We start from the raw sequence: 27,530 nt of genomic DNA on the forward strand, positions 1-27,530 counted from the left end.
AGCTTGTTTGATTGCCTTGCCGAGGGAATAGTTACACTGTTTGTATTCGGTCATGTTTCCGGTCACCTTGCACTGATTAAAAGCAGTGGTTCGGGCTTTCAGTTTCACGCGAATGCTGCCATCATTCCACGGTTTCTGGTTTAGGAATGTTTTAATCGTTGCTATGGGAACGACATCTTCAACGCACGATTAATGAACTCGCTCACCGAATCAGCGTATTCGTCAATGTTGTTGTCTGACGCAATACGAAACATATCCCAGTCCACGTGATGGAAGCGGTCTTGGAGTGTGGAATCAGATTGGTCGGACCAGCGTTGAACAGACCTCAGCGCGGGAGCTTCTTGTTTTAGTTTCTGTCTGTAGGCAGGGATCAACAAAATGGAGTCGTGGTCAGCTTTTCCGAAAGGAGGGCGGGGCAGGGCCTTATATGCGTCGCGGAAGTTAGAATAGCAATGATCCAAGGTTTTTCCAGCCCTGGTTGCGCAATCGATATGCTGATAAAATTTAGGGAGTCTTGTTTTCAAATTAGCCTTGTTAAAATCCCCAGCTACGATGAATGCAGCCTCCGGATAAATGGATTCCAGTTTGCAAAGAGTCAAATATAGTTCGTTCAGAGCCATCGATGTGTCTGCTGGGGTAGGAATATATACGGCTGTGATTATAATCGAAGAGAATTCCCTTGGTAGATAATGCGGTCGACATTTGATTGTGAGGAATTCTAAATCAGGTGAACAGAAGGACTTGAATACCTGTATGTTGTTATGATCACACCACGTCACGTTAACCATGAAGCATACGCCCCCGCCCCTCTTCTTACCAGAAACATGTTTGTTTCTGTCTGCGCGATGCGTAGAGAAACCAGATGGCTGCACCGACTCCGATAGCGTCTCTCCAGTGAGCCATGTTTCCGTGAAGCAAAGAACGTTACAGTCTCTGATGTCCCTCTGGAATGCTACCCTTGCTCGGATTTCATCAACCTTGTTGTCAAGAGACTGGACATTGGCGAGAAGAATGCTAGGGAGTGGTGCACGATGTGCCCGTCTCCGGAGTCTGACCAGAAGACCGCTACGTTTCCCCCTTTTACGAAGTCGTTTTTTTGTGTCGCCGGCTGGGATCCATTCCGTTGTCCTGGGTGAAAGGCAGAACACAGGATCCGCTTCGCGAAAGTCATATTCTTGGTCGTACTGATGGTGAGTTGACGCTGCTCTTATGTTCAGTAGTTCTTCTCGACTGTATGTAATGAAACCTAAGATGACCTGGGGTACCAATGTAAGAAATAACACGGAAAAAAACAAAAAACTGCATAGTTTCCTAGGAACACGAAGCGTCGGCGCCGGAGTGGTTGAAAAATGTGTTTTAATGACTCCAACCTAAGTGCATGTAAACTTACAACTTCAACTGTACACACACACACATACCCCAAAAATATATGGGGGATTGGAAATGATGCAGACAATTACATTGATGGAAGCAACAATCTACTAAAGCTGATCCACCCCATAATTTATTTTTGAAATATATATATTTTTTTAATAATAAAAATTTAGAACAAGGCTGTAACATAACATTTTGTAAAAGTCAAGTGGTATGATTACTTTCCGAAGGCACTGTATATCTACAAAAACAAGACAGATGCTGATTCTGTATAGTGCATCTTTACTAACCAGAAAACTACATACACATCACTCCAGATACTGTGCGAGTCAATGTTTTCACTAAAAGGACTATTGTATAGGCCACAAAATCCTCAAAACGCATGGCAGGTTTTCTGGGATGACAGACATTGCAGACAATGAGAGGACTTCAACAAGGCCATACATACCATCGTGTCACTGAGGACGCTAGCAGCAAGGTCCAGCTTGAAGTTCCCTTGTACGACATGCCAGCAGAGTTCATACAAAGCAGCCTGTATATCTAAAGAATGAAGGGATGAGGCAAACGGGAAGAGAATTATTCCCAATACAATGTGTCAGTATTAGACCTACTCACAAACAGTCAACCGTAGAGTTGTTCAGATATAAGCTTGGTATGATGCTATAAGAACATTAGATGACACCTGTCATAGCAAGAACCCATCATTGAATGAATAGTACATCTTCATTTCATGTAGCAATTGTACTCAATTGTATCAAAACTAACATGCATACTGTTCTTTCAAACAGCACAGAGCGTACATACCTTTTATTATGCTGTCATGATTGGTTTTGTCTGCAAGATTCTTACATAGTTGTACACTGAACAGAGAAGGGGAAAAGGTAACTTTATATTAGCTAGTTTATTTTCAGTGACTAGTATACTAGTATTTTCAGTGAATAGTTATCTAAATGATCATAGCTGGTACAGTTAGTAGTAGTGTACAGTAGTATATACATAATGTGTACAGTAGTATATACATAATGTGTACAGTGTGTTGCAGACAGCCTAATGTCAGCCTCTAATAATAACACTGCATATAATACTGTAACTAACAGACGTTATTGTTTTATGAGGACGCCATTCTGAGCAGTTTTTCATATGGCAATTTAAAACATTTTCAAAACTGGAATGTCCAGTTACTAGAGAGCTTGAAGACTAAATACTGACCAATGCCAACTGGTGTGCCCTTGAGCAAGGCACTTAACCCTAACTGCTCCTGTAAGTCAATTATTGCCAATTATTAAATCAGTTGAAATCGCCCCCATACTAGCTAACTCATCGACGACATGTTTTCAATTCAGTACCGTTAGCTATCTAGCTATTAGGGATTACCATAAGAATTACTATGATGATAGAAAATGTGCAGACAAAGTGATAACTGCCTAGGAACCATGTATTACCTAAAATATCAGTAGCTTGCTCGTTAATCCATACAGGTGGTGGCTATTCTAAACAAAGTGGCTAACGAGCTAGCTTGCTAATGTTTTCGTGTAGCAAGAATCAGAATGTGGTGCCAGCATAATCAGCTTGCTGGGTGTGCGCCGCTAGCTAGTTAGCTTATTATGTGATCACCAACTGCACGTTGTGTGCTGCAGTAGCTAGCTCACCGTTCATTAAGTTATCTTACCAACTAGCTAGTTAGCTACATTGAGTAACTACTAGCTAACGTTATAATGTACAGGGTCAACGACCAGGCTAACCTGCATCATTAGCTGCTTAGCTAACGTTAACTAGCTAGCCTACTGGCTTTCACAGCAATAAGCTACTGTAGCTAGTTGCTTCGGGGGACTGGCGGCGGACTCGAAAGTTAGCTAACTAATTAGTTCGTATCGAATGACCCAGGCCAACTGTGTTGAATTAATTGTTATATCAATCCCATATGGAATCTGTCGAATTCTGTACCAAACTATAATTTCTAACAAAATTATTGAACCCCAGCAACGTAATCTTGCTATTGTGAAATGGCCTCACTGTTTGAAGTAGGGTTAGCTAGTTAGCATGCTAGGTTTGCTAATTCACATTGCGAGATTGCCCAGGTCTCGTACGAGGATAACGATGGGAACTGGTTGCATGGCTCAACAACCCTTATGGAAAATGAAACAAGACATTCGTCTTCACAATTTAACAATATGGTACAACTTACAACTCGTGTTTTCCAGATTTTTCCCAGTTTTTGATCCAATCAGCAGGCAGGATAAGTGTCGCCATCTTCCCCAAAATACCACACATAGCCCGGATGTCTAGCTGAATGCCGGGTCAAAGATTGCAAACCAGTGCATCGTGGGACGCCGAATACATTTCAGGTCTTCCAGTCAAATTTAACCACAAATAACTGTTGGAAGCCTAAAATGACCATGCTACAATAAAAAATATATAATATGACGTATACTAGTGTAAGGATAACAAATGATGCTGTACAGCTCCACTGGGTTGTAGGCTTTATTGAGCTTCTCCATCACTTCAGAGCATTTGACATGTGTTGAATACATGTGATGATTATGGGATGCTGGGAGCTTCTCAATTTCAGTGTATCAACCGTATTGATGCAAATTCGGGGCAGTGAAGGTCAAATCCAGTTGTTAACTATCACATTGCCTATCATGTCTCCATGGAGGATGTGTGTATGTGCATAGAAGTCTCACAACACCTCAAATATTACCCATATCCCCATTATTGTAACATTGGCTTCCTTACTCTTTAAAAAGACCCACATTCATCCTTTAGTGATCTCCATGATCACCATCACAGTGCTGACACCAGTGTAGTAACCCCTGAGGCAGGTGATTCAAACCAGGGTCCCACAACCAGTGACGACTATACTGCACTCGTCCCGTAGTAATTTAAGTGTAAGAGAGAAATAGTAATGTTGTCTTTTTGTAGGCACTAACTCCGCCATGGTTCTTTGGACAAAGCCAATAGAGAAAATATTTTTGTATGTTTTTTTTTTGTATGGGTTTTAGATTAACGCAGAAACTAAGGTCTTAGGAGATCTTATATGTTTAGTTCTATAAGATAATCTTCATGAGCTACTGTCACATTGTGAATTTTGAATCATGTTATTAGAAACAACAAAGGCTTCATAATTAAAGTAAATGTCGAGTGCTATTATCTTATAAAACAAAATGGATAAGATCTCCTAAACCTGTGTTAACCTCAGACTTTATTTCCTGTGTATATTCCAAAACCCTGTTATTTTTTCCCATAGGGAAGGCTGAACAAACTACAGGTAACTAATTTCTGGGTTTTGGGAATACAAGCTGGTGAGCTCTATAGACCTACTAAAAACTGATAACACTCAAATCATCACACAATTGCAGGGGGTTTATTTTGTTCAAAAAGTTACTGTCTCCAGACATAAATACAAACCATAAATGGTACAGTGGACACTTTGTAAATAGAATAAAAAACACATATGTATATACATTTGAATATATATATCTATGTGTGTATACATACACATACAGATGTATGCACACTTTCAGCAGTTCAATGCAAGGACAACAGAAAGGAAAATATCAAAATGACAGTATGACGCATACATCAAATTTAAGTGAAATTATGCATTTCAATTATTTATTTATTTACTGTCTAACCTTGCTACAATCTAAATAATGAAAAATATGAAACTGGTTTGTAGTTTCGTATTTAGATTTTGATGTGACATTTTTACTTTTAAAAAGGAGGCTGTGTTTTAAGCTGTTTATAAAACTATAATTTACAATATTCATGATTACAATTTTATTCCTCCAAAAAAGCTTGTTGGGAACCGCAAACCAACCTAATGTACATAGAGGTAAAGAAAAGTTATTCAAACAAGAATCCTTAGAAAAGACAAACAAAAACATACAAATACAAAGGTCAATTCTTATACATAACTGCACATTAGTTAGGTTAATTTAAACCAGTTTACATTCTATTGAACCTTTTCCTAAATTGGATTTCAAATTAACAAAAACTGAACTAATATAAAATGAGCACCAATTCACAATATATTACACATTTTTATAACTGTATAATATGTAATTATATATTTACTTATATATAATAATATATTATGATACCATGATAGCTAATCCAAACTCTTAAAATGTTGTGTTTTAGAAACATTCTAGAAACAAGCTTTCTCTTACAGACAACAGAGAACATTTCGACCGCTCTTTTATACAACCCCTCTGCACAGTATACATTTGTACCACTCTTCAAAAAGTCACACAGCATTCAAATCATCAAACCTTTAAAAGCAAATCAGAATTCAAACTAAGCCTGTCAATTGGTCAAATGGCATTTGGGCATTATCAGTTCATCAAGAAGTCTCATCTATAACACTGGAAAAAAAGAAATAAACTGCAGGCCACATCTGTTGTTACCCACCAGAAATTACATTACAAAGGTCATTTCTGTACTCTCTATGAGTAATAACATGATTATAAAGTACTGATTTACATCTGATTGTCATTACAAAATATCTATAAATCAAAGTCTTATATGTTATAAAAGCAGAACAGATTAACCTTTAAAAAAATACCATGACTGGTATTTCATATTTGCGGTAAGGCCTTCCAACAATATGAAGACATTTCACATTTTCTCTTACTGTATATGTTTTAATATATGGCTACATGCCATGCCAGATTTTATCTTTTAAAAGTATGTCAGACACTACGTATTTACATGACACAAAAACCTGCCCATTGATTGACAAAAGTAAAGGTGAAATTCAAACATGATGTCGAAAGGGCATCCATTGCTGCCTCACAAGCAAATAGTCCCATGAGCTTATCTTAAAGCAGTTCTCTACAGAGAATACTTCTCGTCATCAAAAAGGTTTTCGGTGACAACACAGTGTCTTCTTCATGCAGATCAGCTTAGAACATTGAAACATTGAGGACCTAAAAGGAAGGAAAATCCATTTTAGTTTTTAAATTACTTGCTGTATATTATGGAAAAGTGAATTGAAGAATATGAGTATAGCGTTTCCATGAGCATATGTATACCAAAGACACTAACTAACTAGGTATCAACACGGCCACTATTATTGTAAATCATATGGTTTGTTATACATTATCTTTAACAATGTAGATATCATTTTACTCTCAATAACAAACCAATACCCACCGAATCATCCATGATGGAAGAAGGGTCAAAGTAGTCAGGCTTCAGCTCCGATCTCTCTCTACGATTTTTCGATGGTGGCTAAACAATAACAGCAGAGTAAGAAGAAACACCAAAGCAGTAATATTCATAAATGCACTACTAGTGAGAAAATAAACATAATTGAGTGTATTTTACCAGATCAATATCCATAGTGTCGAAATCCATGCCCTCGTTGAGATCTTCCAAACGGTCCTCTGATGACATCATTACATCCTCTACTATTGGCTCCTCATCGTCCTCCATGAGTCCTGAACTGCGGCGGCTAGAGATTCAAAGACATGGCCACGAATAACTAAATACATTACACATGGCAGCAAATGATTATGTACTACACTGGGGTTGAAACACCACTGTGGTCTGGAAGAGAAGTGCCGTTTTACATTGCATGCTGCATGTGGCTTCTCATCTTGGCATACTGCATGCTGGCTCGCTCCTGCTGCTGCCGGGCCTCTGCCTGCTGTCTCTGGGCTAGCATCCAGGTCACCTGGGTACTGAAAACAGAGACCGAAGCATTAATACAGACAGTCATACTTATTCAAACAAGAGGTGAACTTCAGCGGTTTCATTGAATATATCATTAATTGTGATAACATCGCATAAGTAACATTACAATGGCTAGGGTGTCCAATCAAAAATTCATCTTTTGAAAAAAAAAAAGCTAGCAAGAAAAAAATATATATGGAAAATTGCATCGCGTAAAAAATAGGTTGGATTCTATGCAAAAATGAAGGCTACTGGCTACCTGACAGGCTCACTTTCCCGTTGAACTCCTCATCTTTCTCCTCGAATCCGCAGGACATAAAACAATATAGAGGTAAAATGGATATCGATATTCAGATGTGACATGTAGTATTTTCATATTTTAGAATACGATTTTCATATTAATAAAAATTCCTGTTAATTTTAGAAGATTTCTCACAAAAACAAGCGTCTCTGAAATGTCAACGGAGCACTGAGCCTATACCTAGCCATTTATTTACAAAGCCTTTTACCTTTAATTCAGCTCGTGTCATGCTAATTTAGCTTTTTGTGACCCTTCGGAAACAACATTGAAGACAACAACCACAAAAAGTTAAATCCTCAAAATGTGTTATGAGAAACCCGCACCGCTATGTCAACAGAGCTCAGTGCTTATTATCAGATGTATTAGGTTATAAAATCAGAGTTTTTGGATATAACGCTAATGAACATGAATAATCATATGTCTTGGTAAAACTTATTTTATAACTAACATAAGAAAATAAATGTAATCATCAAAGCGCATTTCACCCACTCTGGGCAGAGTGGACACCCTACAATGAATAGCCAAAGATACTCATGAGAATCAAAAAGGTGTTGAGCCATAGAAAGGTGTTCCGTACTTGTAGTCCATGGGGGTCTGATGGTGCTGCTGCTGGGGGGGCAGCGGTTGCTGCTGCTGCTGCTCGGATGTTATGCTGTAGACGCCCATGTAACTCTCCTCCGGCCTCATTTTCTTGGGGTCCCTCAGCACAGTGGAGCTGAGATGAGGCGAGGGCATCATCACTGGCGTTTGCACATTCTGCTCCCGGTTCATCCACACAGCGTCTGTACTGCAGCTGCTACTCTCCTCTGTTGCAATAGCAAGGGTTTCATAGGGTTTAATGAGGTTGTTATACAGCGGGCGGACTACTCACTGCTCAGATCGAGACATCTTAGCGCAGGGTTCCCCAACTGGCGGCCCACATAGACATAGACATATTTGGCTCGTGGGTGGTTTTATTTGGCCACCCCAAGTTTTCTGAGCAAAATATATATTTTTGTTTTTGGACAGACTAAAAACACTAGGAAATCAGCTCCAAGTGATCTTAATTTAAGATATCTGTTCCCAAGTATTCCCATTCATAAGAGAGAAACGTGATTGTATACAAATGTAGACAAAGTTTGACATTTTTATGTTTTAGTGAAACATTAGATCTGTTTGGGCTTCTTGCGGTCAATTTGCTGCCAACAAATTATTTGTAATTATGTTCCTGCCCCTGACTATCCGCTCAGAAAGAAAAAAATAATAATCGCCCCGCGGCTGAATCTAGTTGATGATCCCCATCTTAACGGACTGGCTTTTTATAATGCCAACATCTCATAACGTCTAGCAAACACGCGCCTCAATTCATAAATATCTAATTTCCATTCAACAAGTTATTCCCAAGTGAAAATCTAATTGATCATTTGGCTAGATTTATTGTATTGCTTGGACAGGCTTTTAGCATCTGTTTGTCCCTGATCAATGATCTGACATTGTGCTGCAGGTGCCAGATTCAGGAACACAAGTTGTTGTGTATTTCATATCACTAAACATTGAGCTTTCAGGTTTAAATGCCCGTGTGTCATACATAGTATGTTGCCTGTGCTGTTCTGTGGCTCTGTGTCAGACCCTCACCTTCAGGCAGTTTCCTCTTCCCGGTGCTGGCTGGCTTAGCCTTCTTGCTCCTGATGCTGGAACCTCGGCTGCTGTAGCCGCTGATGACGGACATGGTGTCGTCGTCCCCTCCGGCCTGCAGGGAGTTCCTGTAGGAGATGAGGGGCAGCCAGCAGTCCTCTCGCTGCAAGGCCATCTGGAAGGTCATAAACCGCTCCAGGTAGAGGTGACTGCAGGGGACAGAGGACCACAACTCAACATCCATCATCTAGTGCAGTGGTAGTCACCAATATCTCAGAGGGAGCCACTCTTGTAAAACAAAATCACGGTGCAAGCTCCCATACCCATCGGAGGATGGGGGTTGGGAGGTCCCAAAGTCAAATTGATTCATACTTGATATTAAATAGATTTATACATGATATTTAAGATACTAATAACATGGACCATCAAGCTATTTGATGATCTGATTCTCTATTTTAGGACAATTGGTGAATCTTTAGAATCTGACCTTATCGCTATTATCTCAATAAAAGTTATAGTAGAAGATATGTCAAAACGGGTAATGGCAAATTTCAGTCTGAATGAAGTATTCTTTGGAGTGATCATCATAAAAGTATTGGAAAATTATTTCAATATGCGCTAGAAACTGATTTTACAGCTCCGTTTGTCCCAGTTGCTAATAAGGTAACCCATGTATCCACGGTTCCATGAACTAAGCAGCACATTCAGCTGAATGAGGAAAAAACAACTAAATGTTTTTACATTATTGCCACAAGCCGCCAATTAAGTCGCAGAGAGACGCATGTGGCTCGTGAGCTGCGCAATGACTATGCCTGATCTAGTATAGCTGTGGTCTGTCTGGCTTCGGATAAGACAGTCACTGACTGCACAGAAAAATAAGTATAACAGTTTCCTCTCACTTACACAGTCTTCTTGTCCTGACGCAGCAGTTTAGAGGAGAACTCGCTGAGAATGTCCAGGAAGGCTAGGTTGAGAGGAGGGTTTCCCTCTCCCTGGGGACTGGGCTCCTTGAAGGCAAACTCGATTCCATCCCTGCAGCAAGTGCAGCACAAGACAACATGTTTAGGAAGGAATTGATTGAAGTATTGAGCTGTAAATACTTTAACAGTTCTGGGATGTTGAGAAGGCTCAAATTAAAGCATGCCTACAGAACTGTTAAACCTTTGGGCTTATTGATTTCTACTCAGAGGATGAGTTTTACATTTTCTGCAGGCTTACTTGTGTAACATGGCGATAGCCTCTCTGGTCTTCAGCTGATCCAGGCCAAAGGTCAACGAGAAACGTCGGGCCAGTTCTTTAATGCCGCAGAAGGACGACGACGAGCGGTCAAAGTTGCAGCCGAGGTCAGATAACATCTCATTGAAAAGCTGAAAGAGAAAAGTGTTGCAACTTGAAAATTGATCATCAAAACACTCACAATGTACAAAATGAAGACAATACTTTAAATGAACGTTAATGCCTCCAAGGCTCTTACCTGCTGCAAACTCAGAATGAGGGTCTTGGCACACTGGATCTTGTCAATTTGTCTTGTTTTACTCATCGTTTCCTTGATGATATCTCCATAGTCGTTGTAGTACTAGAGAGAAAAACACATGTAATCGATTGGGAATAGCACATGAATGGTTTTGTTAAGGGATAAATATTGTAGGAGGCCAGACATACCCTCATGTACTGCTTGAAGATATCAGCTCCAGTGTTCATCTCCACTACATTGTAAATGATCAGTTTGCAGTACGCTGCCAGCAGGTTCCGCCTCTTGTGTAAAGCCTCGATTTTACTGGCTTCATCATCATTCTGCCCATCTGATAAAATTAAGAAAACCAAAATCACACATTTTTTTAATTATTTTTTATTTCACCTTTATTTAACCAGGTAGGCCAGTTGAGAACAAGTTCTCATTTACAACTGCAATAAGTAACCCCTTGCAAAATGTCATCATTCAGGTCTCCATATAAGGTGTTCGCTTCAACTCAGAAAGAGCTCTGGTGTTCTACTACATATTTAAGACGTGTGTTCACATTAAAAGCCCTTCTCAGCTGTCTCCTTGTGTTGTGACTAGCTGCCAGGTGGGCTGAGTTGATGTCTGACTTGTGCTGCCTGAGGGTGGGCTGTTTGGCCTGTACGGTGACTGTCTGAGGGTGGGCTGTCTGGCCTGTACGGTGACTGTCTGAGGGTGGGCTGTCTGGCCTGTACGGTGACTGTGTGAGGGTGGGCTCTGTCTAGCCTGTATGGTGACTGTCTGCCAGGGGACTGTGTCTGACCTGTGCTGTTGTTGTCGTCGTCCTGGTCGATGAAGACGTGGTCCAGGATGAAGTTGAGCAGCTCGGCCTGCAGGGAGGAGTCTGGCGTGTAGATCAGAGCCTCCAGCTGCTCCCGGCTCGACGACACAATCTGGTGGCTGAAGATCATCAGGGCGTCACACAGGATGGTGAAGGCCTGGAACACAGTCAATCAATCAATCACATTTAGTTACAAAGCCTTTTCACGTTAACAGTTGCCACACAGGGCTCAGTGTTGTCCATAAGCGCTGGCCATCGGCTAAATAGCCGATAACAGACTTGTTGTAAGCTGCCTACTTTTTCCACTTGATAAATGAACTAGGCTTTTTTTTCTTCCATTAAAACATTTCAATTCGCTAATCAGAAAAGTCTGTATACCCTTCTCCCACTAAAATGAACGATATACATCTTTGAGTGATCTATTGATAGAACAGACACCTGTCAGTAATAAAGTGGGCGATGACAGGGAAACTGCTGGTTTGTCAGTCTGCCGTCTGTCCTGCCTCTCGATACCCATGTTATTTATGTACGCTGTGCTTGGCTGCAGTCAAATTTCATTTCAGAGGATGATGCTGCTTCATCGTTTCCTGTGAGTGAACTGACACGTCCCATAAGATGTAATGATGAGTTGAAATCCACTTATTGTTTTGTGGCGGAATCATTTATTTTATTTTGCGTGTTTCAGAGGCCTACACAGCCACGGAGTCGGGGCGCATAGCTATTACTGTGGTTTGAATGACGACAGAAAGAACAAGTGTTGACTAGTTTATTATTAAAGGTTTCAAACTGACTGAATAAAGTCAATCTCCTATATCCTTTTGCATAAATCATACAACGTAGTGATATGTCACATCAGGAGTAAACCAAAGTCAAAATCTTGTATGTTTTTTCAAAAAATTCAAAGCCCATGTCGAGACTTGCCAGTGACTGCTAAAATGACTCTTCAGTGTAATCTAGTGATGGGTTGTTCCCGAAAAAACGGCTATTGTTTGAACAGATGTCAGGTCAGCGGTACCCAACCTTTGAGTCAAGATCACTTTCGCAGTCAAAAAGCAAGCAGAGATCTACCGCTCAGATAAAATAAAAACATAAAAATTGTAAACCAATGCAACGTTAGTAAAAACAGTCTGCAGGAATGATGTTTGTGCAGTAGGCCTATTGGCTATATGCTTGGCATGCCAATATTGTTCTTCTCAGACCATATTATATTTAAAAACTCGAGCTTTGAAAACAAAATAGATCAGTTGTTGTATCACTTGCGAGGCACAGCTGAGCATGAATTGAAATAAGCTGTACTTGCTTGGCACAGTGATTTGAGCTATCCGATTGGCCAGCGCAGTAGGCGGACTTGATGGTCTTCCGGGTAGGCAGAGTTTGTCTCTTCAGACAAATGTAATGGTTCAGAATGGAAACCCTTTGCCTAACCGGCACAGAGGGTTTCTGAATCAAGTGCACCTTCTGAATTAAGCACAAAGTCAAAAAAAGAAAATGATAATAAAGGAACACAAGCTTTTGTCATTGACTTTTCTATAGAAATGTCTGGTGAGCGACTAGGAATGTCGCATCAGTTAGAGAGCCATTCATTTGGTTCCCTAACTTCCATACTGGTAGACGACTAACGCTTTTGGCGATTATCTGCAGATAAATTTGGAAAGAATTAGACAAAGATGTTGACTTCTCACTGCAGGAACAACAGTAGTGGAGAGAGAGCCTCATTCTGGTCCAAATGATAAAAGAAAACAGATTGAAAGCTTTAACAGCATATTTTATGACACATGATATGGTATTATGAAATATATTAATACAGGCCTATTGATTTGATTAGTGTCGACAATGGAGTAGCCTAATCAACGGCTGCTTTCTGTGTAGCAAAGCCCATATTTAACACCTGCTTCATTCTACAATCATACCTGTAGGTTTATTCATTGGTGCCTGACTTTGTGTATTTGTGAGAATGCACAATCTGGCAGGGGTCCAACCCCTGACAATTTTTGCATTTAAAACCAAAACCAATTCTATATTGTTTCTCAATAGGGAGCCCATGTTGACTTGACAGAACAAACTTTTTTTCTTAGGTTTTTGCCACAAAAAAATAAATTGAAATAGTAATATAAACTAGTTTCTGACTAGATTACTAATCTACCGCTTTCCCTTTTCCACCCACAGTGATTGATTGACAGGTCTGAAACCCTACCAACTCTGTGACTCACAAATATCCTGCCCCCTCCCCTGACAATCCCACCCCCAGTGATTGACTGACAGGCCAAAATGTCAAATTACAAAATGACACGTTGGTTTCCTTACCCTAAGTGTCCACAGCAGCAGAGCCAATAAAATACATAATTTGAATAACAAACATCATTGTGGCAATTCATATCTTGCAGAAAAACTGTAAATATGACTTTCATCAAGAGAAGACAGGTTTAAAAAGGTTATCTTACTAAGAAAATAGTCCTGATCATAAAGGCCTAGGCAATATCCAAAACAACTAACCAACTAAACTCATACATTTTCAGTCATGTCTTTCTACTCAATACCACAACACATTTCTACCAATCTGGGAGGTAAAGTCATTAAAGTATTCAATAATTCAGCTGTGTATTTCAGATGGAATCAAGGCATTAGAAGGTAGAGTTAGTTCTGAAAAATAAAATTCCAGGGGGGCATGTACCCCCTGCACCCCCTGCACCCCCTAGCCCAGAACTCCCTTGTTTGGCTACTTTTTCTATTTGGCTGGCTACTCCATGTACTTAAGGGAAAACACTAAGTGCTTTATGCCTCGACCACACCGACAGCGTCATTGTGTTTGGTACAGCAGAAGTACATTCCTCCCCAATGGAACGCTGCGTTAACCTTGCAGCAATGTGTTGCAGAGGCAGTTGCAGTGCGTTCTGTGTGGTGCATACGTTGGATTTATTGAACACATGCATCAGACTGTATGTGAAGACAGCTTGACAGAAATGGTAGCAGGTGAAGGTGAATGTTGAACTTTTGTTGCACACATATCCAGATGATGCTACGCACCGTTTTACACAATGATGCTGTCGGTGTGATCGTGGCATTACAGTAATCAGCCAGCACAGCAACTTTTTAGCACTCACTGAATAGTGAACACACACCTTATGGGAAAATGTGTCTAAGTCCAGCGATCCGACATGATGTAGGACAACCCACCTGCTCTTTGACGGTGGTGTTGACACTGGTGAGGTAGCTCTGGCACATCAGACAGAAACCCCTCATCTGCTTCCTCAGGGTCACCATGTCCGCCTGGAAACACAACAGATATTCTCAGTATTCAGTGCTCACTATTTAAGCAGTAAACCACATTCATTATCCAGGCATAATTGTCACTAGCATTTGTAGAAAGCGGATAGTCATTAGTCACTGATAACAGTGTATTTACCTTTGTGGAGCTGCCCTCTGAAACCTTGGCTAGGTGCCACAGGATGACATAGTGTGTGCACTGCATGGCATGAATGACAATCTGGGAAAGAGAATATTACAAGGTAAGTGATAGTAAAGAATTAAAAATAGGTGAGTTTAAAGGGATAACAGGGTTATGCTTTAGGTACCTGCTCAGGCATATCACCATTCTGAAGTCCTGTGTTTAATAGCTTATAGTTGCTGGTGAACAGGTCCCATTTAGAGAGGTCATGCGCACTGCAGAGGAGAGAGAAACACAATCTAGTCAGATAAGGAGTTCTGATTTATCTACCGTTCACTGGCAAATGTTTGGATTACACATTAGTCGTTAAATCTTGATCGAGGCCTTACTTGTGGAACGCAGTGATCCTCTTCAGTGTGGACAGGACCTGGTAGGCATCATCCTCATCTGGTTCCTCACCCTGAAACAACAGATAACTGTCTAGTGAAATCCCACTCAAATGTACAATTCCTGTCTCAATAGAACACAAGTACTACCTTACAAAATTACAATGACAAAACCCTACAAGAAATACTCTGAAGGTTCAGTGTCCTGTAGTCTTTAAATATCATTAAATCTGACGAACAGTTGTAAATCTGATCTCAAACAGTCCCTGAACCACGAAGCCATGTGAGCCCACCTCTTGTAGGAAGTCCTCCAGGAGTCTGTTGAACTTGTCCACCAGCTCGTCCAGTAGCTGGGACCTGGCAATGTCCACCCTGTTGAAGATGGTGAACTCCTCGTTGCAGAGAGCGTGGTAGGTCATGGAGCACGCCTCCAGCACGTCAGTCTCTGTGTGCTTCTCCACCACCTCCCTGATCTGACGCAGCAACGACTCCAAGTGCTGCACACAAACAGAGGGCAAAGGGATGCGAGGTCTCAAACTACATTCGGCCGCAATGACAGTGTGAATAACTTACCGTTAACAATCTAAGGTACGGTAGGATTAGTTGAGGTCCAGAAATGTCAGACAATTCACAAACCTTTTCCAATCGACCAGTGGTGTAGATTTCCAGGTCAAAGAACTGCGGCAGCTGCAGTAAGTTGGTCACCTTCTCAGCATCAACAGAGTACTGTGAGGAAAAGATGGAGAGGGTGAGGGGAGCTACAAGATACTGAGGGTTGAGTAAGAGGTCATCTATCTGGCGGCTGAGTTCTATATAGCAGCTGTGTGTAGACTGTCAAGTGACAGTCGTTTAGATGACTTGATAACTGACCTTAGCCAACAACAGAGGCAACGCCACAGCGAAAATCTCAGTGATTCTCGTCCGGTCATCCAGCTGGGTTTTCTTCTCCTTCGCTGTCAAGACCTAGGATCATTTTCAGAATAGCCAAATTACATCACAATCATGTTATATGAAAGGTTTTCATATAACCTCAGTCATCGGAGTGAATGTTCAAAGATGGCTTCTGAGAATAGAGCCTTGAGAGCTCACTAGTACTGGAGTTGACCACCGAGGGGCTTACATTGGTATATGCCAAGCAGCACTCACCCTCTTTCCTGTGCCTCTGCCCACTGGAGGGTGGCACTCACAGGCCTGGCGGATGGCACACAGCATGATCTCTATCAGAGCAGTCTCCTGGTGGTCAGTCAGGGCTGGACAGGGACAAACATGTTGATGAGATATGACAGTGTGAACAACAGTGTGTGTTTGTGTGCAAGTGCTTGGTGCTCCTCCTTACCCTCCTCCCCTGGCATGGGCTCATCCAGCAGCAGGCTGATCATGCTCTCCCAGTCTTTTAGCAGCTCCCCTGCACACTCCCACAGACTGTCCACCAGGTAGGCCCCGTGCTCATGGAGCTGCAAACGTTCAGAGATTTTCACAACCGAAACACGTGCCCCATGTAGGTCACTTCAAACAGACAGAGACTCTACATGGAGCCTGAACACACCTCACTCTCCAGGAAGAAGAAGACGGTGGTCTTGATGAGGTTCCCGTTGACGCTCTGCCTGCCCCTCCTGGGCATCCCTTCCTCCTCTGGACCTCGATGGCTGAAAAGCCTAAGAACAGGACAACATTGAGGTCAGGCTAAATGCTGCTGGATAACTCTCAAACTAACTTTAATTTCTCAGCATGGAGGCATTTCCAAACCAAATAGGGCTTTAATCACAATTCAGCTTCCACCACAGCTTCAGACAGCCGGTGTGAGACCTACTTCTTATAGAGGAACTCTCCTGCAGCCACAGCCACAGGTCGATGAGCAGAGTAGACCAGATGGTAGACACTCTCACAGTCCTCTGCTGTCAGGACCTCATCACTGCTACTGCAATGTGACAACAACAGAGACAGGGCTCTAAGGTCTCAACGGGGTCAGCGGAGGGTCAGGGGTCACGGAGTACTGAACACTAATACATTTGCAATATTAACATGTTTTGCAGAATACTTACTGCAAGACAAGAGTCAGAAGTTTTATGGCTTGCACTGCAACATCATACTCCTTATCCAGAGTCATCGACACAATGCGGTCCTGTCAATGACAGGAAAGTCAACATCTAGCCAACCACGATGTGGTATGTTATGTACAGGATTTCCCAGTCAGTGGTGTGATGGGCGTCTGACCTACCTTGAAGCGGCTGGTGAAAAGCTCCAGCCGAGTGTTGAGCTCCCGGTTATAGTACAGGCCCTGGAGCGCAGTCAGACACTTGAGACGCACTTCACCTTGCTGCAGTCACAGGGAAGACAATGTTGTAACCACAACGTTCAAATCTCAATGCTGTAGCTCAGTGGTTCCCAAACTGTGGGGGGGCGCGGGAACTCAGTGCAGCTTTAAACTGACTCTTGAAAGTTGTAATAGTAGAATGCACAAGGTGCAATTTCGAAATGAAGTAGTGCATCATCAGTTCCTCTTGTCATGTTAGTTATTACATACCTCTGTTGGCTTCTGAAAATATGAAATATACTTATTCATGTCACTAAGGGAGAGATGGCAATGTGTAACGTTTATATTCTGTCTGAAAATGTCATTGTTAACCATCAGGGATCATATGGGAGGAGAAGAGACAGTCTGGTGCAAGTCAACTTGACAGCCGTGAGTTGGGGAGGAGTGAGCAATTTGGGTCCGAAGTCAGGTCAGATGAAGTGAGGAAGAACAGATATCACTAAGGTTCTGTCTAGCAACAGAGATGCACTGGCTGTTCAGATGTGTAGAAGACTCAGCATAGGAGAAAGGGTTAAATATCAGTTCTTGTGTGAATATGTGTTTTGTCTTATGCAGCTGTATGACACAATGGGTGAAAAAACTTGGTTTAAGCTTTACTAATCGTCCGTGAGTTTTAGGAATAGGTTCATTTAGAACCTAACACCTTAGAGAGCTATCTATAACTAGCCAATGTTAGCTAATGCTTTTGTTACTGTAAATGTTTAGTCACTCAAATAACATGAATATACATTAGACATGGCAAAATATATCCATTTGCAAGACAATTAGCTTTCAAACTGCAACATTTTCTTTGCTCCCCATAAAAAAAGTGTAGAATTGCAGGAAATAAGACTTTAAATCTGCAAAATTCTCTCCACCAACAAGAAGGGGGTGAACAGTTTGTGTCATGAACAGTGCTTGTGCCCATAGAAATATACATGGCGTGTGTTTAGAGAGGGGCGCGGGATGTTCCCCAATGCTGGAAGGGGGGCCCCAAGTGAAAAGGTTTGGGAACCCCTGCTGTAGCATTTCAACCATGATAATAAACCTACTATTGAAATACACAGTACAGCTTACTTGAATACAAGAGACTGTACTGGCAACGCTTTACCACTCCCACAAATGCGATTTGACATATTGCATGGCTCACCTTGTCATGCATGGTCCATCCGACATACTTCAGATAACTGTCATTGAGAAAAGCATCGCTGTACATCTTCATCCATACCCCAATCTCCTCAATGCAGATTGCACGGATTTCAGCTATGGCATCACTGATAAACAGAGAAGAAATGTCCAGACTTATTCACAGACCCATCATGCTCACTGGTCAATTCAATTATTTGATACCTTATGGCAGGGCAGTAAAAGAGGATTCATTAGAAAAGCTTAAGTGGTACAGCCAGAGGCAGTTTTAAAAGCCTACTTAGATCAGATATCAGTGGCACATGCTGTGCCATGATGAGCTGTTCTGCCTTAGCAACCGTTGCTGCCTGTTTAGCACAAGAGGGCGCCACAGAGCCTTGGAACAGCTCAGTGAAATACCAGTCTGCACATCTCAGCTGCTGTATGCCTTCCATGCCACTGAAGTTGATTTCCACATAGAGATATCTAACTCTCGGACATCACAGTTCTCTTTTTAGACCCCCTAACGTTAATAAAAAACCTAACTACATAAAAAACATTCATAATTTCCGCCCTAAAACAATACATGATTGTAAATATAACGCATAATCCATGACAGTTCTAATTGGATTCATTGTTCTGCATGTAGAAAGATGACAAATTACAATACATACCGATATCTGTGAACAAACACTCCTTTGAAAATCGCATTCATCATGTTTTCAATTTCGTCTTGATTTTCTTGAAGCTGAAAATAGAAACATTTCAAATAAAAAATGCCTTTAAGATTTCTAAATGGAAAGAAGAGGAGGGTGCACAACCAACGCGAGTCGAGGAGCAACACTATTAAAAGTCTGACGTTCAGGATTTCATCAATGGCCTTCATCAGAAACTGGTTCGGATAAAGGCAATTAATGAAGGCCAAAAACGTCAAGCTTTTAGATGTTAAAATAAAATAATATGCTTTAATTGGTGAGCGAGCGATGCGCCGTTTCCTTTTGAAATATACATATTTAAATGGTCAGGTTAGAATTGTTAGGACCAGGTAACAGTTCAGGCACCATAAGAGGAACCTACTCACCTCTTTACGCTTCTGTAAAAGGAGCTCCAGCCTATCATTGGCCCTCTTGGCCATGACCTTGTTCCTCTCTGCCTCGTACTGCCTCTGAGTGTTGTCCATGTTGATGCTCAGGTTCAGAGCCACGTTCACCAAGGCGGTCATCAACTTCATGGCTGGTAGAGACAACAACTGACTTGAGTGACATCTACTAATTAATAAGGCACTATTAATGCAGACTGGCCATCAAGTCAAGGTATATTGAACAGGCCTACATATAGACACACAACATATCCCCCATAAAAGATAGCATTACATACATCAAGCTAGTAGTTTAACAGTGCTTAAACTGCAGCCCTCCCTCAACTGCCCAGTGTCTATGTTGTGTTAGTACTGACCTGCCAGGGTGCTGGTGTGTCTGAAGGCTCGGACCTGTGAGTCAGACAGGCCCGTGAGCAGCGAGATAACCGTGTCCATCATGTACTCATCATAGATGATGCTGTACTGACACTGCCGCACCAGCACCCCGATAAACTCACAGAAGCTCGACTTGAACTTCTTCCACAGTGGCCCTGCCATGGTTAACGGGTAGTCCCCGCTGTCCTATATGATCACACAGAGAGAGAGAGAGAAAAATAGAGAATAACGTGTAGATTGACCCTATAGACAGAGGCATAAATAACGACGTACAGTAAGTGTACCATCAGACAGTACCTCGTCAAACTCCTCAGTCATCTTCCTGATTATTTCAGAGTTTTGCATGTGCCTGAACATCTCTGCACTGACAGCACCTGTAGCAAAATAAAACAGAATAACCATAACATCGCTCAATAATCACAAGTCATGGATGCAAAATGATTTAGAAACTACTTTCTCAGGGTTTAGTATTCTATTCAATCCACTCTGGGTGCCTACCTTTACAGCCGGAGCACTGGATGAAGAAGTTGATCAAGTCCAGGAGTGCAATGTCTCGATCGTTCTTGTAAGACTCAATCCAGTCATCAACGACAGACTAAAAGAAAAGACACCCATTCACCATCACTTTAATATGAACATACTATAATCTCCAACATGCTTTGAGAATTACATTGTCTAATAAAAAAATTTTGTACCAACCTGCGTGGCACTCCTCCCCATTTTCACCACCTCAAACAGGGTCATGTTCTCCATCCCATTCTCCTGGTGGTGACCATTCACCCGGCCAAGGCCAGCACCCTTCGCTGCCCCACCCTTTCCCTTCTCTCCAGGGGCTTTCTTCCCCTTCTTACCCGCCTAGAACAGACAAGGATACCATGTAAAGTGTCAGTGTACATTGTGTATGCACAAATTAATAACAGTACGTGGCCATAGCCAACTTATTATGGCTTTCTTGTGTTGATAGAGGATTTTAGATGCAATTCTCACCTTTCCTTTCCCAAGCTTTGCATTTTTGACATCAGGGTCCTCAAGGTCTGTGTCAGAGGACAACTGTGTATCAGCCTCCCTGTTCAGAAACCAAAATGAGGTCATAGCAACCTTTCATTGAGTTCCGCGGTTGCCATGGCACTGTAAGGAAGCCTTGGCAGACAGCTCTGTAAACATTGTACACTGAACAAAAATATAAACGCAACATGTAAAGTGTTTCGTGAGCTGAAACAAATGACCCCAGAAAATTTCCACATGCACAAAAAGCTTATTTCTCTCAAATGTTATGCACAAATGTGTTTACATCCCTGTTAGTGAGCATTTCTCCTTTGTCAAGATAATCCATCCACCTGACAGGTGTGGCATATCAAGAAGCTGATTAAACAGCATGATTATTACACAGGGGCACCTGGTGTTGTCACACTACATAACGCCACAGATGTCTCAAGTTGAGGGAGCGTGAAATTGGCATGCTGACTGCAGCCTACCAGACGAGCTAAATGCCTTTTATACCAGCTTCGAGGCAAGAAACACTGAAGCATGCATGAGAGCACCAGCTGTTCCGAACGACCGTTTGATCACACTCTCCGTAGCCGATGTGTGCAAGACCTTTAATAAACAGGTCAACATTCAAAAAGCTGTGGGGCCAGACGGATTATCAGGACGTGTACTCAAAGCATGCGCGGACCAACTGGAAAGTGTCTTCACTGACATTTTCAACCTCTCCCTGACCGGGTCTGTAATACCTACATGTTTCAAACAGACCACCATAGTCCCTGTGCCCAAGAAAGCGAAGGTAACCGGCCTAAATGATTATCGCCCCGTAGTACTCACGTCGGTAGCCATGAAGTGCTTTGAAAGGCTGGTCATGGCTCACATCAACACCACCATGCCGGAAACTCAAGACCCAGTCCAGTTCGCATACCGCCCCCAACAGATCCATAGATGACAATCTAAATCGCACTCCACACTACCCTTCCCCACCTGGACAAAAGGAACTACGTGAGAATGCTGTTCAGTGAATACAGCTCAGCGCTCAACACCATAGTATCCACAAAGCTCATCACTAAGCAAAGGACCCTGGGACTAAACACCTCCCTCTGCAACTGGATCCTGGACTTCCTGATGGGCCACCCCAGGTGGTAAGGGTAGGTAACAACACATCCGCCATGATGATCCTCAACATTGGGGCCCCATAGGGGTGCGTGCTCAGTCCCCTCCTGTACACCCATGACTTCATGGCCAAGCACAACTCCAACACCATCATTAAGTTTGCTGATGACACAACAGTGGCAGGCCTGATCACTGACAATGATGAGACAGCCTATAGGGAGGAGGTCAGAGACCTGGCAGTGTGGTGCCAGGACAACAACCTCTCCCTCAATGTGAGCAAGACAAAGGAGTTCATCGTGGACTATAGAAGAGGCAGGGACAAAAAGATCCCCATTAACATCAATGGGGCTGAAGTGGAGCAGATCGAGAGCTTCAAGTTTCTTGGTGTCCACATCACCAACAAACTATCATGGTACCAACACACGAAGACAGTTGTGATGAGGGCATGACAACACCTTTTCCCCCTCAGGAGACTGTAAAGATGTGGCATGGGTCCCCAGATCCTCAAAAAGTTATACAGCTGCACTATCGAGAGCATCCTGACCGGTTGCATTACTGCCTGGTTGGCAACTGTTCTGCATTTGACCGCAAGGCGCTACAGAGGGTAGTGTACATCACAAGGGGCCAAGCTTCCTGACATCCAGGACCTATATACTAGGCAGTGCCAGAGGAAGGCCCAAAAAAATGGTCAAAGATTCCAGTCACCCAAGTCATAGACTGTTCTCTCTGCTACCGCACGGCAAGAGGTACTGGAGCGCCAAGTCTGGGACCAAAAGGCTCCTTAACTGCTTCTACCCCCCCAAGCCATAAGACAGCTGAACAATTAATCAAATGGCTATTTACATTGACACCATTTGCTGTTTAGTATCTATGCATAGTCACTTTACAAATTACCTCAACCAACATGTAACCTCGCACATTGACTCGGTACCCGCAGGTAGCCTAGTGGTTAGAGCGTTGGGTCAGTAACCGAAAGGTTCCTGGATCGAATCCCCGAGCTGACAAGGTCAAATCTGTTGTTCCGCCCCTGAGCAAGGCAGTTAACCCACTGTTCCCCAGGCGCCGAAGACGTGGATGTCAATTGGATGTCAACCTCTGATTCAGAGGGGTTGGGTTAAATGCGGAAGACACATTTCAGTTGAAGGCATTCCGTTGTACAATCCTTGTTATATAATTTTATTGTGTTACTTTTAGATTTTATTTTATTATAAATTTTTTGACTCTAGTTTATTTAGCAAATATTTTCTTAACTTATTTCTTGAACTGCATTGTTGGTTAAGTATTTCACAGTAAGGTTGTATTCGGCGCATGTGATAAATAACATTTCATTTGCAGGAACGTCCACCAAAGCTGTTGCCAGAGAATTTAATGTTAATTTCACTACCATAAGCTGCCTCCAACATTGTTTTACAGAATTTGCAGACCATGTGTAACCACGACAGCCCAGGACCTCCACAGCTGGCTTCTTCACCTGCGGGATTGTCTGAGACCAGCCATCCGGACAGCAGATGGAGGAGTTTTCTGTCTGTAATAAAGCCCTTTTGTGGGTAAAACTATTTCTGATTTGCTGGGCCTGGATCCAAAGTGGGTGGGCCTATAACTTTCTAGGCCTGGCTCCCAAGTGGGTGGGCCTATAACTTTCTAGGCCCACCCATTGCTGTGCCACTGGCCAGTCATGTGAAATCCATAGATTAGGGTGTAATGAATTGATTTCAATTTACTGATTTCCTTTTATGAACTGTAACTCAGTAAATTCGTTGATATTCTTACATTTTGCAAACATGGGACCAACACTTTACATTTTGCATTTATATTTTTGTCCAGTATATATTTTATATATTTGATTTTTTCAAGCAACTGAGATTCTGTATGAAAAGTGCTATATAAAATAAATCTATTATCATTATACACACTGAACTAGTTTGAAGGTCTATCTATGCAATACAATGGTGATTATGTCCACTGCATCTTCACCGTTATACTTACTGAGGAAACTGAAACTCTGTGTGCAACTCCTGTGCTGCTATCATTTCTTTAACATTTTCTGGGCCCACTCTAGTAAGTATGGCCTTCTCCCCTTCTCAGGATACACCAAAATGTAGGGTAATACAACCTAGAATATATGAAAAGAAATGAGGGGTTAGTTCAATTAAGAAATCTATTGTGTTTCATAGAAGAGCCCTTCAGAGTACATACTTTGAGTGGAACACACTGCCCTCCTCTGAACGGATTTTCCTTCATGGACAGGTTTCAAACTTTCAAATGGACAAATGCAGTAACTTAAACATAGGCGTAAAAGCATCATTAGACTGCTTATGTTCAACCATGTAGACCAATTATTTTTGACTCATCACATACACTGCTGCTTATTCCTGTTGCAAGTTCCTCATCGGGTATTATTATTATTTTTCTCTCTGCATTGTTGGAAAGGGCCCGTAAGCATTTCACTGTTAGCCTACACCTGTTGTTTACGAAGCATGTGACGAATGGAAATGTGGGCACCAACTTGCAAGCCAGCTGCAATTATAATAAAGTTAGCTAAGGTAACTAGATAGTTGCTACTAGAGGAGTGGTCCCCAATTAAACTCATCCGCGGGTTGATTTTTGTATCTTGATTAGAGCGCCGAAACATAATTATAAGTAATATGTATACTGGGGCAGCAGGTAGCCTAGTGGTTAGAGCGTTAGACTTGTAACCAGAAAGGTTGCACGATCGAATCCCAGAGCTGACAAGGTAAAAATCTGTCATTCTGCACCTGAACAAGGCTGTTAAGCCACTGTTCCTAGGCCGTCATTGAAAATAAGAATTTGTTCTTAACTGACTTTCCTAGTTAAATAAAGGTAAATAACACTGCAAGAAGCGCAAACAGATATAATATTTGACAAAATAATTTGAATTTCAAACTTGATTACATTGGAATACAATACATATGCCTCTGTGTTTGTGTGGGAATACTTGGGAACAGATGTAAGATGATTAGCACTCACAAACTTCTACAGATGCACAATCGAGAGCATCCTGGCGGGCTGTATCACCGCCTGGTACGGCAACTGCTCCGCCCTCAACCGTAAGGCTCTCCAGAGGGTAGTGAGGTCTGCACAACGCATCACCGGGGGCAAACTACCTGCCCTCCAGGACACCTACACCACCCGATGTCACAGGAAGGCCATAAAGATCATCAAGGACATCAACCACCCGAGCCACTGCCTGTTCACCCCGCTATCATCCAGAAGGCGAGGTCAGTACAGGTGCATCAAAGCTGGGACCGAGAGACTGAAAAACAGCTTCTATCTCAAGGCTATCAGACTGTTAAACAGCCACCACTAACATTGAGTGGCTGCTGCCAACACACTGACACTGACTCAACTCCAGCCACTTTAATAATGGGAATTGATGGGAAATGATGTAAATATATCACTAGCCACTTTAAACAATGCTACCTTATATAATGTTACTTACCCTACATTATTCATCTCATAGGCATACGTATATACTGTACTCTATATCATCGACTGTATCCTTATGTAATACATGTATCACTAGCCACTTTAACTATGCCACTTTGTTTACATACTCATCTCATATGTATATACTGTACTCGATACAATCTACTGTATCTGCCTATGCTGCTCTGTACCATCACTCATTCATATATCCTTATGTACATATTCTTTATCCCCTCACACTGTGTACAAGACAGTAGTTTTGGAATTGTTAGTTAGATTACTTGTTGGTTATTACTGCATTGTCGGAACTAGAAGCACAAGCATTTCGCTACACTCGCATTAACATCTGCTAACCATGTGTATGTGACAAATAAAATTTGATTTGATTAGTTGGCGATTTTACAGTATTTTAGTTCAAACGAATATATATCTATATTATATATACACACACACACATTTGTTCAGAAAGTTGAGGGGCCAAATAAAATCGCCAGCTGGCCCAAATCGGCCCGCCCTTTGGGGAACCCTGATGTAGCTAGCCAGACTAGTTCGTTGCTTTGCTAAGTAGCTTGCTAACCAGGTATTAAAGCTAACGATGCTTCAAGATGAAGGCCATTCGCTAAGCCGCGTTAGCAAATTTCTTTGCAAGTGAGAAGAATGAACGAACTAACTAGTTAGATACGTCGGCTTTGCCTCCATTTTGCGGCCTGCTCCATGTAAGGCCAGCAATAGACGTTCTTAAAATACTCCATCTTTGTTCATTGGTTGATGTCGGCGAACCCAAGCTAACGTAGTCTAGTATTCTGAGGTTGTCAGAACTGTAATGGTAACAGTAAATGTAACTAAGTTAATAGTTAAAATAAACTACCCAACAAGTACGAACATGTATTTGTTGTCATACTAGCTAGCCAGATTTCCCATATCTACCTAGCTACTCCCAACAACAAGCTACCTAGCTAGCTTCCGTGTAAACAATGTTCGACGTCCTCCATCTTTGCCAGCAGCTAGCTAACGTTAGCTGGCTAACTATCATTATTATCTAGCTGGCTATCTAGCTAGGCAATGGTTGACGTTAGATAAACACTCATGATGGGTTTTTGGTGAGCAAGACGATTAGGTAACAATTCCGACTCAAAATCAGGCAAAGTCGCTGCACACAGTCGTAGAAGAGCAACATAACCTAGCTAGGTTAGCTAACGTTACCGTGTTGTTACTACTGTTAGCGTACTAACATTAATAGTTAACTTCACAACAAATGTATTTATCCTTGTCATAGTCAAGTGAAACGTCTATATGGTTTGATGAAAGCTGAGTTAACACGACACGGCTAATTTGCGATGTAACCGCTACTCCGAATCCAAGTTCCTTATTGTAGCTAGCTAACATGAGTTGTCCTACATAATAACGTGCTAGTGTATTCAACATTAATAGCAACACAGCTAGCTACCGTTAGCTCGCTGGATAAAACGACAAACTGCCAGAATCGTATCCGCCATTTTACAACTTACCTCGTTTGAATCAAACACTGTAATCAATCCTCAAAATAGTCCAGATGTTTCTGAAGTTGTGTCGCTCGAACTTTTATTAATTATTGAATATATACTTGGCTATTCATCACACTCTGATTTTTTTTTGTTCGGTCTGATTCCTGATCTATGGTTACTCTTTTTTTTTTACTGCTAGCTAACGTAACTAGCATGGCTCAGTTTGTTGTCGATGGATTCCTGTTGCTGATGTCGCACCACCTGTCGGTGAAATTGAACACTACACTTGATCGCAACCTAATTTTCGTTGGACATTGCCATAACACGTACTGTTGATGATACATAAACCACTGAGAACCAGTATACACATAATGGTATAGGTTTTGCACAGCGAAAATAAGAATAGCTTTTTACGCACAACACATGTTTTATGTACGAACCACAACAGATCATTGAATTATATTTGAAAGGGTTTACATCTCTAGTCTACCAGTTTCCACAACCATAAACTCCATTCTCTCACATAATTAAACAATCATGTCAGGTTGTAGGACAGAATCAGAAATCATGTTGGACAGTATCCGATTTT

At 41.8% G+C, this 27,530-nt stretch overlaps 2 protein-coding genes across 5 annotated transcripts in view; both read right to left on the reverse strand.

The window, feature by feature from the left end:
- The window catches only part of LOC139418352 (THO complex subunit 2-like), a 72,128-nt gene extending 68,480 nt beyond the window's left edge, over nucleotides 1–3,648 (reverse strand). For both annotated transcript variants that reach the window (XM_071167741.1, XM_071167742.1), the window contains exons 1-3: nucleotides 3,560–3,648; nucleotides 2,179–2,234; nucleotides 1,823–1,914 (exon numbers count right to left, since the gene is read on the reverse strand). In XM_071167741.1, coding sequence (XP_071023842.1) covers nucleotides 1,823–1,914; nucleotides 2,179–2,234; nucleotides 3,560–3,645 — 234 coding nt within the window. In that variant the 5' untranslated portion in view covers nucleotides 3,646–3,648. The remainder of the gene's footprint in view (nucleotides 1–1,822; nucleotides 1,915–2,178; nucleotides 2,235–3,559) is intronic.
- Nucleotides 3,649–5,999: 2,351 nt separating this feature from the next.
- LOC139418354 (cohesin subunit SA-2-like) lies at nucleotides 6,000–27,186 on the reverse strand. Of its 3 annotated transcripts, none has more exons than XM_071167743.1 (34): nucleotides 26,966–27,186; nucleotides 23,997–24,123; nucleotides 20,898–20,976; nucleotides 20,610–20,765; nucleotides 20,409–20,505; nucleotides 20,208–20,284; nucleotides 19,892–20,096; nucleotides 19,518–19,669; nucleotides 19,111–19,184; nucleotides 18,462–18,585; nucleotides 17,237–17,335; nucleotides 17,061–17,140; nucleotides 16,829–16,936; nucleotides 16,565–16,673; nucleotides 16,355–16,472; nucleotides 16,165–16,268; nucleotides 15,889–15,981; nucleotides 15,655–15,744; nucleotides 15,312–15,515; nucleotides 15,022–15,092; nucleotides 14,820–14,907; nucleotides 14,651–14,731; nucleotides 14,422–14,514; nucleotides 11,230–11,404; nucleotides 10,631–10,770; nucleotides 10,443–10,544; nucleotides 10,187–10,335; nucleotides 9,872–10,000; nucleotides 8,969–9,177; nucleotides 7,932–8,160; nucleotides 6,951–7,061; nucleotides 6,706–6,832; nucleotides 6,532–6,609; nucleotides 6,000–6,305 (listed from the first exon to the last, which is right to left on the reverse strand). In XM_071167743.1, exons 2-34 carry the CDS (start codon nucleotides 24,038–24,040, stop codon nucleotides 6,282–6,284), a joined length of 3,819 nt encoding a protein of 1,272 aa, XP_071023844.1. In that variant the 5' UTR covers nucleotides 24,041–24,123; nucleotides 26,966–27,186; the 3' UTR covers nucleotides 6,000–6,281. The 3 variants fall into 3 exon arrangements, with proteins under 3 accessions (XP_071023844.1, XP_071023846.1, XP_071023845.1); XM_071167745.1 differs by having other exon boundaries at nucleotides 6,038–6,305; nucleotides 6,706–6,829; XM_071167744.1 differs by lacking the exon at nucleotides 26,966–27,186 and adding an exon at nucleotides 24,207–24,390 and having other exon boundaries at nucleotides 6,038–6,305.
- Between the last annotated feature and the right edge of the window lie 344 nt (nucleotides 27,187–27,530).

This window comes from Oncorhynchus clarkii, chromosome 10 (genome assembly GCF_045791955.1).
Source record: "Oncorhynchus clarkii lewisi isolate Uvic-CL-2024 chromosome 10, UVic_Ocla_1.0, whole genome shotgun sequence".
NCBI classification, from domain to species: Eukaryota; Metazoa; Chordata; class Actinopteri; order Salmoniformes; family Salmonidae; genus Oncorhynchus; species Oncorhynchus clarkii.